This window comes from Diabrotica undecimpunctata, chromosome 3, assembly GCF_040954645.1.
Source record: "Diabrotica undecimpunctata isolate CICGRU chromosome 3, icDiaUnde3, whole genome shotgun sequence".
Lineage (NCBI taxonomy): Eukaryota > Metazoa > Arthropoda > Insecta > Coleoptera > Chrysomelidae > Diabrotica > Diabrotica undecimpunctata.
Window position 1 is genome coordinate 61,480,580 of NC_092805.1, and position 15,431 is coordinate 61,496,010.

Sequence of the window (15,431 nt, forward strand, 5' to 3'; positions counted from 1 at the left end):
CCTGCTCGCAATCCTCAGCATTTGTTGCCATAGCAACAAGTAGTTATTCACGACTCATAGGTATTGAATCTAAAAATAAATCAAGTAATTATTAGATGAAGTACATAGGTACTTGACGTAAAAATGTCACGAAGAGGGTGGTAACTCTAAATTTATAAAATAAAGTAATTAGTAAGATTTTTTAATAACACTGCTACACATTTTAAATGAGTTATTCATCATCATCCAGCCCCGTTTTCACATCCATTGTTGGATATAGGCCTCCTCCAAACGTCTTCAGTTCTCTCTATCTCTAGCTGCTGCAATCCAGTTTGTTTCTATTCTCCTTAGGTCGTCGGTCCATCGGGTGGGTGGTCTGCCTCGACTTCGCTTGTCGGCTCTTGGTCTCCACTCCAATAATCTCTTCGTCCATCTTCCGTCTTCCATTCTAGCAACATGTCCAGCCCACCTCCACTTTTGTTTATTGATTCGCAGTATAATATCGTCAACGCCAGTTCGTCGGCGTATCTCCTCATTTCTCACGCGATCTTTCAAGGTCAGACCCAGCATTGATCTCTCCATTCGCCTTTGTGTTACCCTCAGTTTTTCGGCAGTAGCTTTCGTTAAAGTTAGGGTCTCTGCTCCGTAGGTCAAGACTGGTAGGATGCATTGGTTAAATGCCTTCCTTTTCAGGTGAATTGGAGTATTTGTTTTAAAAATGTCTCTCATCCTTCCATATGCCGCCCATCCCAACGTGATTCGTCTATTTAGCTCGCAGGTTTGGTTGTCTCAGGTTATTCTGATTTCATGACCCAAGTATGTGTATTTATCGATTAATTCTACCTTGTTGTTATTGATCTGTATCTCTTCGCTGGGAACCATATTGGTCATCATTTTGGTTTTCTCGAAATTTATCTCCAGCCCAGTTTCTTGTAGTATGTAATTCAGTTCTTGGAGCATGTCTTTGATCTCTCTCAGATTATCTGACAGAAGCACGATATCGTCCGCAAAACGTAGATGGTTTAATCTTTCTCCATCGATGGATATTCCTTTCTGTTGCCATGTTAGTCTTTTAAATGCATATTCAAGAACGGTAATGAACAGCTTTGGTGACATGGTATCACCTTGCCTGACTCCCCTTTTTATCTTTATCTTATTAGTTGCTGAATGTAGACTTATGGTTGTTGTGGCATTTTCATATATATTTTTAACTATATTACAATATCTGTGGTCGACCCTGCAATCTTGTAGTGCTCTTAAGATGGACGGTAATTCCACTGTATCAAACGCCTTTTTAAAGTCTACAAATATCAATGCCAAGGGACGGTTATATTCGTTAGTTTTTTCTATCAGGGTTTTTAGGCACTGCAGGTGATCATTTGTGCCGTAATTAGGGCGGAAACCGGCTTGTTCCCGAGGTTGGTAAAAATCCAGCTTTGTCTCTAATCTGTTCGTTATTATTCGGGTGTATAATTTATAAAGATGGTTAAGGAGACTGATTGGTCTGTATCTTTCCAGGTCTGCTATATCTCCCTTCTTGTGTAAGAGTACAGTTATTGAATTATTCCACTTTGTTGGCAACAAAGTGCAACAACAACAAAAAAATGAGTTATTACTATAAGGTAATTGAAAAATAGATAATGATTAATAAATATTTTACAAACAACAAAAAAATGGTTTAAAGTTATGATTTAACAATAGTGTAGCATACGCATATCTACTGTTATTAATCTCAAATGTACATGTAAATTGCAGGTAAGCAGTAAAGCAGTTAAAAACTGATAAGGTGCCCACCATCTTGTCCTATGAAGTTGCTGTGAGAATATCAAGGGAGTTAGATTTACAGGTTCTTTGGTTTGCAAAGGTCCACTGCCTTTGCAAATTTATCAAGTTTGCAAAGGCAGCGGGTACCTTATCAGTTTTTAACTGCTTTGATCCTCACGTGCAATTTACATGTAAATTTATGGTTGATAACAGTATTGCGTTTTTAGATATGCACATTATTAGCACACATGATAACAGATACAGATGTACGTCACTATCTGACATAGAAAAGAAATGAACAAACCACAAAATATGATTAGCTCTCGTACTTCCCACAAATCACGAACAAGTCTACCAAAAAATTTTTAAAAACTTTGTTTTCAAAACCTGTCAAAAATAGCCTTAAAAATTGTCCCTTTTAGAACAAACTAATGTCGCCTATCATATACCCTGTGCAAAGTGCAACTCCTCCTACATTGGCCAGAATAGCCGCTCTCATTATGGTCGACTAACGTCCCATAAAAGCGACATTAGGATTTCTAAACTATCTTGTGCCCTTGCACAACATGTCATCTTAACTAAACACAATATCGATTTCACAAATACCAAAATACTGTGCAAACAAAAAAAGTATCATAAACAATCCCTCCTTAATATGTACCAAATTCTATAACATCCAACTTCCCTAAATAAAAGAACCGACATTAAAACTTGAGCCCGATATATCACTCTCTCATTATACACAACAAATAAAACCACCATACAGCACAAATAAGAAGCTTCATATCACTTATTCTTTTTTTTAAACTAATAGTCTAAATTAGTCCATTCTCTATCGAAAAAAATATGAAAAAAATTTTAAATCTTTTTTTTTAAAACCTGCTTTTTTTACCAAATCTCTCGATCATCTTACCACACCGCAGTACAAAAAAACACGTGTATGAAAGCAAGTCACATATGGAACTATGACACTCATTACCAGACAGCAAATAACCAAAACCATACCAGTGTCGTTTGCTCCTTAAAAAGAGCTTAAACAATACATCCTAATGAAGCCATCGATCAAATAAATAGCAGATATCAGGAATAGTTTTTTATTAAATCTTACCCAAGTACTTTCGCTCTCAGAGCATCTTCAGGGGCATTTTGTCAAAATTCTAGGCTATTCAACAATTTTATGAATGTTATAACCATTAAAAAATACACTGTTTGTGCTCGTTTAGTGTTATGTAAATGCATTTTTCATTGTTTATAATTATAACATTCATAAAATTGCTGAATAGCCTACAATTTTGACTAAATTCCCCTGAAGATGCTAGAGAGATAATGATGAATATATATATATATATATATATATATATATATATATATATATATATATATATATATATTTATATATTTATATATATTTATAAATATGTATATATATATATATATATATATATATATATATATATATTTATAAATATGTATATATATAATATTTATTAAATATTTGATAAGTATTTTCAAAACGAAATTAGGGTATACTTATAATATATAGTATACGTAATTAAGTGTATAATACTTATGTATATTTTTTTATTTTAGGTGAGCACTTTAATAAGTAAAGAAGACTCTAAAACATGGTAGCTTTTATATTTACGGAAGTTAATTTTCTATTGACTATTTGGAAGAATAGATGATAAAAAGTAAGTTGTAAGTGGATATTTTATTTTATAATCTTTACTCACTTTAACAGCTGACCTGTAATTATTGTAAGAAATTAAACAAAATTTTTTCAAAAAATCAGAAATTACACAATTTTTTTCTTTATTTTCTTCGTAAAAATGGATTTTGTGTTTACCATTGACAACGATAGATGCGTAATAAAACGAGTTTTGAATAAATCTTTTATTTCCTTATTTCATCCTTTTAATTCATCATTTATTCACGGATCAATTACTTAAGTACATTGTAAACGTCTCTCACTCGATTATTAAAATCTAGATTTATATTATATTTCCGAACTTCAAAACTCGTAGGATTTACATAAAATTAATAATAAAATGAAGCAGGTTATAAAAACTTAAGTATAATTTCATTTTATGAGATATTATAATAAGCAAAAGTTTTTATCAATAATGATATTTTTCTTTAAAAAAAAAAATAAAGGAGTTTTATTTTTATATGTATATATAAGTTTAATATTTGTTTCCAATATAGATTTCATTCATTTACAAAGTATAACAAGAAAAAGTTAATGAGAGTTTACAGTAAAATAAAGTATCGGCATAACTCGCAACAAAGGCAAAAATAATAAAATATGTATATAATTTAATGTATATAAATATAATAGTTAAACTAGATAGTAGAAAATAAATGACAAGGGTCCTTAAGCTAGCGGGGACAAATGAGTGGAATCCAATTTAACTTACGTAATATTTTTTCGCGGGACGCCCTCTTTGCACTAAATGCATTACTGCAGAAATGTCGAGATCAAAGGAAAGACGTCTTTGCTGTATTTATTGACTATGAAAAGGCCTTTGATCGAGTACAGCATCACAAATTAATTACAATATTAAAAGATAAAGGAGTTGATAGACAAGACATACGATTCATAGAAAAGTTATACTGGCGTCAAACAGCGACAGCTCGCATAAACGGAAAATCAACAGAAATATGTAAAATACAAAGCGGTGTCAGACAGGGTTGTATACTATCCCCACTGTTATTTACTTTATATTCAGATAGAATATTTAACCCTTAAATGCCCAATCGGGGTCACTATGGGACCCCAGACATACATTTTTGGCTATAATATCTTTATTTGAAACATTTGGCAACCGCGCAATCAGGTATTTGTGTGGACGTGTCTTCTACGTTTTCTGTTAGTATACCATGAACATTCGTGAGGTGCAGTGGTCTGTAAGAGAGATTTAGATAAGTGGGGTCTCGCTGTGACCCCGATTGGGCATTTAGAGGCACCAGAATATTTTTATTATTTTTAACATTTTTCGTCAGTTTACATTGAAAAATGGACCGTAAGAGAATGAAAATGACAATAAGCGACCAAGAACATGAAAAAATTATCCGAAATATAGAAGAAGGGATATCAGACTCCGATTTCGACTATGAGATTACCGACGAATCAGATAGCGAAGAGCAAGATGTTTTTGAGGAAAATGTTTCGGAAACTGAGGACAATTTAGAAGTCAACAGTGACGAGGAATCAGATGCAGAACCTACCGAAGTAAACGATAATATTAGTGAGGTTAGTGGTCCAACATATACATCCAAATCTGGAATGCAGTGGAATAGCCTACCTTTCGTGAGATCCAAGAGGCAACAAAAAAATATTATAAATGTACATCCAGGCTTAACAAACTATAGTAAAAATTCCAACACGTTTTTAGACTATTTCAATTTATTTTTGACCGAAGAGATGAAGAATGTCATATGCCTTCATACTAATGAAGAAGCTGTTAGGCGTTATCAAGAGTGGAACGAAAAACATCCGAATAACAAAAAAGAGTGGATGGTACTTACCAACAATGAACTGGATAGCTTTTTAGGAGCACTTATCAAAGCTGGTGCTTTAAGGTGTGGGAAAGAATCGACACGAGAGATATGGTCTACAGACACCTCAATACGCCGGTCATTTTTTACAGCCGCATTCGCTAGGAACCGATTTGAAGAATTATCGAGTTTCTTGAGGTTTGATGACAAAGTGACCAGGGTGGAGCGGAAGGAACAGGATAAGTTAGCGGCGATACGAGTAATTTGGGACATGTTCGTCTCTAACTGTGACAAAGCCTTTGAACCATACGAACATATAACCGTTGACGAACAGTTAGTGAGTTTTAGAGGAAAGTGTCCTTTTAGACAATATATAAAATCAAAACCTTGCCGCTATGGGATAAAAATTTGGGCTACCGCGGATGTTAAAACATCTTATTTATCAAAACTTCAGGTGTACCTTGGAAAACTACCAGGTGGTAGAATAGAGAAAAATCAGGGATTTCGTGTTGTGAAAGATCTGGTGGAACCATATCATGGCAGTTGGAGAGGAATTACAACTGACAACTTTTTTACCAGTGTTCCTCTTGCTCAATATCTTTTATCTAAAAACCTTACTTTACTTGGGACCGTCCGCAAAAATAAACCTGATACACCACCACAACTAAGTTTGACAAAAAGACCTGCGGAGTCGTCAATATTTGCTTTTACTAAAGAATTAGCTATGGTTTCGTACATACCTAAAATACACAGGATGGTACATCTTCTTTCAAGTCAACACGATAGTGATATAATTTGTCAAGACTCTCAAAACAAACCCTTGATGATTTTAGACTATAATAATACCAAGGGTGGTGTTGATAATGCCGACAAACTGATTAGGGAATATTCCTGTAAAAGAAGAACTGCTCGTTGGCCATTCAGGCTCTTTATGAATATTATAGACATATGTGCACTAAATGCCTATATTTTATACATTGAAAAACATCCTGATTGGAAGAAAAATAATTTTTCACGAAGACGTATTTTCCTGTTACAATTAGGGGCTGAGCTTGCTCGAAACAACATGGAAAAAAGAGCGAAATATATAAAACATAAAGCCTATGTAAAATCTGCTCTAAAAGATTGTGGCATACCAATGGTAAACCCAACTACCGAAGTTGCAACTCAATCCGTCCATTCAGCTAAGAAACGTGCTCGTTGTTACCAGTGTCCGCGAAACTGTGACAGAAAAGTGAATACCGTTTGCTCTTTTTGCAAAAAATTTATATGCCAGGTGCACAGAAAAGAAGAAAAAACTATTGTATGTAAAAATTGCAACTAAAAGTTATATGCTTATATTATTATTTAATTTTAATTTTGTTCGAATTGAAAATAATTTGTTTCTAGAAAAGCCGTTAATTTTGTATGAAAAATAAATAAAAATTATTCAAATATGCTTAAAATTATTTTTAACCGTGTTTTCCTTTTAGTCACGGGCATTTAAGGGTTAAAGAAGCGCTGCATAATTTGTTATGCAGCGCTTCTTTACTGTTGATACAGTTACAGTACAGTACAGTTACTTAACTCTAACTGTTGATACAGTTATTTTAAGTGATGACATGAATGGATTACAATGCCTTTTAAATGCCATTGATACAGTGGGAAGAGAGTTTGGCCTAAACATAAACTGTTCAAAAACAAAACACATGGTGTTTAGCCGTTTAGCACATCAAGATGCACAATTATATGTTGATGGTCATATAATTCAAAGAGTGTCCAGTTTTAATTATCTTGGTTGCCATATTACTGAACAACTAGATCCAGATCAAGAGATAAAACGTAGAATCAAGATAGCCCGCACGACATTTTTAAAAATGAAGTTATTCTTCTGTAATGATAACTTGCAACTTCAACTTCGAAAGCGCATGGTTAAATGCTACATTTGGTCAGTCCTCTTATACGGTATCGAAGCATGGACATTAAACATATCCACCATTAATCGTCTGGAGGCCTTTGAAATGTGGCTGCACATACGTATACTAAAAATTCCATGGACGGCTATGCTTACAAATGTGGCAGTCCTTGAGAGAGCAAATGCTGCTCGCGAGTTGCTTGATAACATCAAATGTAGAAAGATGGCCTATTTTGGACACGTAGTAAGGGGAGACCGATATAATATTCTTCAACTTATTATGATGGGTAAAATCGAAGGACGCAGAGGAATTGGTAGAAAGCAGGCCTCTTGGTTGAAGAATATCAGGAAGTGGACAGGAATGAGGAAAGCTGAGCAACTCTTTAGAATAGCTCAAGATAGAGACAGTTTCGCCATGTTAATCGCCAACGTCAAGGGGACCTGATAGGGCACGTTAAGAAGAAGAATATTTTTTCACCCATTTTTCAATAATTTATTACCACCCTAATAATTTTTTACCACCAAACCAGCCTTAAGGGGAGCGATTTTGTGGCTTAAGGTTCAAGCTAGCAGAATTCAAAAAAAAAAACTTTTTGCGTGTGGCATATTTGTTCAACCATCTTTCACTAATTTATTACCACCATAATAATTTTTCACCACTAAACCACCCTTAACGGGAGCGATTCTGCTGGCTTACTTACCCCTTATTTATGTAATTTATGTATTATTTACCCCTTATGTAAAGTCAATAATTCTGTTAGATTAAAATTTAAGGGGAAAAATTATTATTTCTCAAATTCACCCTCCTCTACTGAAATAAGTGTTATGTTAAGTTTATACTAAACTTAAATCACCATGATAATTTTTCACCCCCAAATCAATATTATTTGGAAACGTTACTGTTAGCTTGATATTCGAGCCAGCGAAATTAATAAAAATTATTTTTAAAATACCACAGTGTTCTGCTAGGTTTTTACGAATTTATTATCGAAGGTAGTATTTTAAATTAATTTTATACTTATTTGATCAGTATTTGTTCTTTATTTTCTAAACCCTTCCTGATATCTTTGTTTTCGTATTTCATTAATCTTTTCCAAATAATTTGTGCAAGTATTTTGGATATCGAAAAAATAAGAGCTATTGTATCGGCATTTTTCCTTTTGCCAAACTGCTAATGTCTAGCAGACTGTTCTTTCTTTCAGTCTTTCCCCGCATTCCTCAAAAATCTCAGCTGTAATATCACTTTCTCCTGTCGATTTGTTATTTTTAAAGTCTCTTATGATTTCTTTAACTTCATTTAGAGTATTGGTTCCTCGCACGTCCCCTCTTCATGTTCTTGCCAATTCTTGTTACCCTCTGGTTTCACCTGCTGGTCTATATTTAATAGATCTTCGAAGTATTTCGCCTATCTGTTTATTTTTTTGGAATTTCTTCTAGACGTAAACCTTTTTTGTTTCTGCAATACTTTGTATTATTCTTTATAGTTTATCTGGATTTTTTAACTTCTTGGTAGAAATCTTTTACGTTTTTGTTTATGTGTTTTGACTTCTTTTATATTTATAATTGATTTTCTTCTATCTGTTACATTTCTTCTTTCTGCAATTTAGGTCCGTCATGGCCGTAAAGTCTATATTTTGTTACAGTATTGCTTTTGATGCAACAGATAGAATACTTAAAGTATCTATTCATACAATATCGATATTTATATAAACAGATAATTACTACACTTGAGTGCAAAATAATCAACTCAAAATTATTTTGCGAAAGTATGTCTCTTGTTTCAATCTAAAAAGTGTAAATTTAAAAATATTTAGTGTATAATCATTAACATCATTATTGAGTTTTAAAAAAGTTTTGTTTTTTGGTGAATCCGATGACTTATTACAAGTAAATAATGCAACACGTAGAGAGGGGGTCAGAATTTGACTCATTTAAATCGACACGCACCGACTTAACGCGTTAAGTAACGCTTTAGTTAACGCTTAATACGTAACATCGTACGTATCAATTTTCATAGCAAACCCACTGATAGATCAGTCACTAAGTTCGCAACTGCATTACAATTGGATACCACATCCGTCAAAGCATGTCAAGCAGTAGCATTATTGTGAGAAGGCCTGAGTCAGAGGGCCGTGGCAAATCGACTAAATTTAAGCCAATCTGTTGTATCCCGAGTGTATTGTTTGTACCAAGATACTGCTGATTATGTCCGCCACTAAGGAGGAGGCCATAAACGAATAACAACGGAGAGAGATGATCGATTTCTTGTATCGAAATCACTGAGAAATCGACATTTAACTGGTACTAATCTCAAAGAAGAGCTTAGCGGGGTTCGAAGTGTAGTTACCAGTGTTTGGACAGTCAGAGGGAGACTAAAGGCAGTTAACCTGACACCAAACAGGGCAGCTACGGGTCAAAAGCTCACTGCAGTTCAGAATAAAAACGATTAGAATTCGCGTGAGAATATCTGGATTGGGGCGACTATCAATGGAGTCAGGTATTATTCTCCGACGACAGTAGGATATACCTACATGGCAACGACAAGAGGCGTTAAGTCTATAGAAGGCCAAGAGACCAATTTACTCAATGTTGTATACGAGATATTGTGTCATATGGAGACGGTTCTCGTATGTTTTGGGCAGGCATTTACATGGATTAAAAAACCGAGTTGGTTTTCGTGCCTGGTGGAGGATGTTGGGAAGTTTTGCCATTATTTTAATGCACGATAAGGCACGATGTCATACCACACGAGTCACCACCACCTATCTGACTAAGATCGGTATACCTACAATAAATGGGTCGGCGTTGAGCGTGAACATAAATCCAATAGAGCATGTTTGGGATGAGCTTAAACAAAGGGTCCAGGACATGAATCATGCACCAAGGAGCATAATGGTATCGAGAGCTGAGCTTAATGATGAATGGGAAGCAATGCCTTAAAAATTTATTATAAAAGTCATCCGATCCATACGAAATCGATTGGAAAGTGTAATTAGGAGTAGGGATGATAATATTAAATACCGAAAAATAAAGAAACTCATTTTGTAATTGATGATTTCTCTATTCATAACGTCTTTCTTGCGTTAGTTCCAATGATGAATATTTAGGAAACTCTGTTCGTATTGCATATTGTTTTTATAATGCGTCTTCCAAATAATGCAATAGCAGTTTTTGTAAGTTCAATAATAAAGTTATTGTTTGCACATGATGACATATTTTTATGTTCATACTTCTTACATTAAAACAGAAGGTGTAACCTCAAATATCACTTTTGTGTCGATTATTTTGCACTCAAGTGTATTTTACAGTCTTCTAATTCGAAACAGAAGATATATTATTACAAACTCTTCTATTACCAAAAACAATAATTAAAAGTGACCTTTCTACCAGTCACCGATTACAATTATTGATTTAAGAAAATACTACATATTATCGTATTATGAAATTATGATAATCGCTTTTTAACAATTTAAAAGTTATATCGTAGAATCAGAAAATTACCATAAGTTATAATGTTTTATCAAGTAAGAAGGTTATAAATGGTAGATGCCAAGTAATCCGATATTACATCGTATTATATTGCTTGACGACGTAAAGTTTAAAGTAGCGTCATTAACTAAGTTAGAATTTGAACCTGCTGTATTCATAAATTAAGTTATTCTGTATTTAGATAATGGCAAACTTAATAATTTTACTTTAGTTTGGACAATCATTATATAACCGTGAAATTCAGTCACACAATTTGGTGAAACATTGGCGTATGTAAGTATAGAAAACAACAAAATAAAAATTTGGAATAAAAAATAAATATAAATATAAATAAATATGTCTAAATTGAAATAAAAAACAAAAGATTTATTGAAATTATTATAAGTAATTATAAATATTTGAATTATATTGAATATGAATGAATGAAGAGAATTACTTAAAAAGCCTTTTTATTAAGAATCATTTATTGATGATTGCCTAAACGTTCCTCTTTTAATACAATATCTAGATGATTATTATTTTGAAAAACTTCCTTAGACATACCTTTGGTTTCAAGTTATCCCACGAAAATGTCAAAATAGGATTCTAATTTACTATTCTCCGTTCATAAATTGTTGAGAGCACGAAATGTGCCTCAAACTCATAAAACGGTCGTAAACCATAGGCGTTCCTGAGGTGTTTATTCATTAAATAATAATATTTTTGAATACTGTTATATATATAATATTAATAATATTTTAATACTAATATATTTAGCAAAAAAACAATTAGAACTTTCACGGCTAATGTTATGTAATTATATTATATTAATAAAAATAAGAATTTAACCATTAACAATTTTGTAAATAAGAATACCTTATTTTTTTGGATATTTCAATACTAATATTCGCGTTTAATCACTTTACTAGAAAACCTGGAATTCATATCCGAAGGTACTATTCGTTGCAAGATAATTAAGATGGAATTCCCCAGATTTTTAATAATATAATGGGTATGCTTTGGTCACGTGCCTCGTTTGTTCAGTTTATATTCGAAACTTAACTTAAAAGGGTGAAGTTATTACGAACGAAAACAATTTTTTTGTTTAGTACGTTTTTGATCGCATGTAATTTACAGCTCGTCAGAGTTTCCGCATCTACGGCAGTAATAAGCGTCTCGAATATTTCTTTTGCGAATTATATGCAGTGCGTGAGTGATTTTTTTATTCCATATACCTACGAACATATACGTACCTTTCGCTCGTGCTCGTTTTGTTGGATTGTTTGTGATGGCTTCATCATCAACATCATCAAGTTTTACACCGGTACTGTTGCGTACAGTCAGTAAGTCTGTCTATTCACCAAGAGAGAAGACTATTGTCCTGAATGTTCACGATGTTCTGGTGTCTCAGAATCCCACAAACACTGTTCGCAACATAGTCGAAAGTTGTGCCAACATGACTGGAGTAGGAGTGTCAACTATATATAGGTTCCTATCAGCAAGAAAAAAAACACGGTATAGCTAACCGAAACACAAACGAACACTTAAAGAGAGGGAAAAAGCCTATTGAAATTGATGAATTTGCCAAAAATGGTATTCGAAGGAAAATTCATGGATTTTTTTTCAAAAAAGAAATACCAAACCTAAACAAAGTTTTACAAGAAGTTAGAGACGACCCGGATTTGCCTCAGAACTAAATTGTGGTAAGTTTTAAAAGAATTAAATTTCCGGTGGGAGAAATCAGACCGAAAATCACTTTTGATTGACCGGGAGGAGATAATATGTTGGAGAAGAAATTATCTAAGATCCATACGAAAATTCCGGGCTAAAGGAAGGCCAATCTTCTACCAGGATGAAACGTGGGTAAACACAGGTCATACTCTAAAAAAAATTTGGTCAGATAAAAATATATTAAGCTCCAGGCAAGCCTTAATGGAAGGTTGGTCTACTGGTATCTCCCCACCTTCTGGTAAAGGCAGTAGATTAATAATTTCTCACATTGGCAGTCAAAAAGGATTTGTTAAGCATGGTTTGTTGGAATTTCAGTCCAAAAGCACAAAAGGCTATCACGAGGAGATGACAGCTGATGTTTTCGAAGAGTATTTTGAACAGATGATTGAACACATATCACCAAATTCAATTATAGTATTAGATAATGCACCTTATCATTCACGACTAGTAGAAAGACTTCCAAAGACTGCATGGAAGAAACAGGATATTCTTGACTGGCTGCGGAATAAGTATTTGCCTTACGAAGATGGAATGGTAAAAGCAGAACTTCTTAAAATTGCCTGGCAACACAAATCTAAGTAGAAGGAATACGTACTTGACAAAATGGCGGAAAGGCGAAACATTACAGTCCTTAGACGTCCACCCTACCACTGCGAAATAAATCCAATTAAACTCATTTGGGCACAAATGAAAAGTTATGTGGCTAGAAAAAATACGTTATATAAAATACAAGCTGTACATGAATTGTTATATGAGTCTTTACAACATATTACAGAACAAAACTGGAAAGATGCAGTAAGGCATGTAATAGAAGAAGAAAAAAATGTGGGATCTTGATAACATAATTGATGCGACCGTAGAGACACAACCGCTAATTATTAACCCTTAAGATGACTCGGATTCCGAAGTTGATCCTATTTATTTTGAATTTGAATAGTTTTCTAATCGTAATTATATAAGGTAAGTAATAATAGTTGTAATAGTAAGGTATTAAAGGGGAAAGGCGCAAAATGTCGCCTGTCAAAATGTTCAATGTGTTTTAAATGTATCCAGTTTTTTTTCAAATCCTGAGAAAACTAAACAGCATTTTTGCATGCAATATTTTCAATTAAAAATTATACTATATTTTCTCTTTTATTTTGACCCCCGTTACATAACATATTAAAATAAACATTGTAGAAGTTTTCAGGGACTTTCTGCCCTGAGTAATAATGTAATCTTTCATTCTGCGTTTAAATGTTTCAAAAATATTTATTAATTTTCTCCGGATTCGAAAATAATGGATACATTTAAAACACATTGGAAATTTTGCCAGGCGACATTTTGCGCCTTTTTCCTTAATTAAATAAATGTATCTTTTACAAAGGGCAAGAAACTTTTTATTTTTGAATAAAATAAATAAGTTTTATTAAAAAATACAATTTACATAAGTACAATTTAAAAAATATATTTATTTAGTTCAAATAAATGTTTCAATCATATACTCTACGACACTGGTCGTTCATCTCTAACCATTTAAAATACCCCCGTAATAGGATTATAAGGTATTGTGTTCCTTCAGATATAAGGTGGGTTAGTCGAAAACGTCTTAAACCGTCAGTTTTAGGTTGGTTTTTACTATTATATCGTATTACCTATCCTCGCTGTATTTCAGTTTTCTAATTAGGGTTAAACTTGTAGTGAGCTATCAACAAATTGTGAACTGACTCTACTTTACCGTTAAAAGTGTATAGAACATAATCTCCAACGTTTTGTCTCGTGGGTTAAAATGGCTTTTCTTAAGAATTACCTTTATTTAAAAAATAGTAATTCCCTCTAAATAATATATTTTGTTAAAACTGACAACCGAATGACAGCTGTTCTCGATTTGATAGGAATTGCTTGTCTGGTCAGAGACCAATTCGTATCTAAAATCACCCTTAAACCAGAAGTGTCATGGGAGGACAGTTTTTTAGAATATATGAGACTTGAGGTCATTTTTCGACACTGATATCGACTCATCTAGCAAAGACGGGAATGGACACTCCTATTGGTTGTAGGTACAAATATAACCGAAGTGGACAGTTGGGGGATGAAAAATATAAAAAAAACTGTCAAAGTGTTTAGACGGTAAAGGTCTGAATGCAAAATAAATTTTATAACGACTATTAATCGGATAAACTGCCAAAATATAGTGACTATAGTCACTAACTAAATTTATGTATAAAAGTGAATGACAAAAAACATTAAATACCAGCGATAAATTAATACAGACTCAAAGAATGCCTTAGGGCCTACAAGCGAGCATACTAGTCATCAGATGACCACCGAAGTAAGTACATTAAATTAAGTAAACAAATCAAATGAATTTGTAGGCTATAATATTTACGATGATCTTCCTGACTTTACGCTAGATAATTTACTAGAAGAAATAGAAGACAATGAATTCAATGATATATAAGTAATCAATTACATACATTACATAAAATAACAATAAAAAATAATAAATACATTAAATAATACAGTTACAGTTAGTTTAAATACATAAAAAATTAGCTTCATCTGACCAAACAGTTGACAATAAAATAAATATCAATAATACTAACTTTTTTCAAGAAACAAATTCTAAAGATTCGCTCGGTAGTATAATAATTACAGTTGATGATTGCATGAAAAATAGTAGTAATAATGATATATCCTTCGATAGTGCCCATAGTGACAGTGAAAAAGATATTAGTGTAAATGTAAATAACTTAGACTTAGTAAAAAGAAAAAGACCCATTCTACAAAAAGTAGCTCAGAAACATATTAAACGTACCAAAGAAATGGCCGCAAATAAGGAACTAGTTCGATCAATGAACATATTGATTGAAAAATTAGAAACCGAAAACAAGCGTCTAATGGACTGAATTCATAAGATGTAGGAGAAAAATATGAAGCAAATGACAAAACTCGAAGAAAAAATCTACGGAAAAGACCAAGAAATACAAAGTTTAATGCAAAAGATATTCAAACTGCTGAGGGGTTTTGGCATTTAAACACCACGCTTGCCAGGCGGGTTGGTGAGTTGGTTTGGGAAATTGGTAGGATAGTAGGTATTGGGTAGGAATGTGTTTAG

General features: G+C 33.1%; 1 protein-coding gene across 1 annotated transcript in view; it reads left to right on the forward strand.

Annotated features, from left to right (window-relative positions):
- Positions 1 to 15,222, forward strand: part of LOC140435819 (uncharacterized) — a 69,383-nt gene extending 54,161 nt beyond the window's left edge. Inside the window, exon 2 of the mRNA XM_072524536.1 lies at positions 14,972 to 15,222. Within this exon, the coding sequence (XP_072380637.1) occupies positions 14,972 to 15,222 (251 nt within the window). The remainder of the gene's footprint in view (positions 1 to 14,971) is intronic.
- Positions 15,223 to 15,431: the final 209 nt, after the last annotated feature.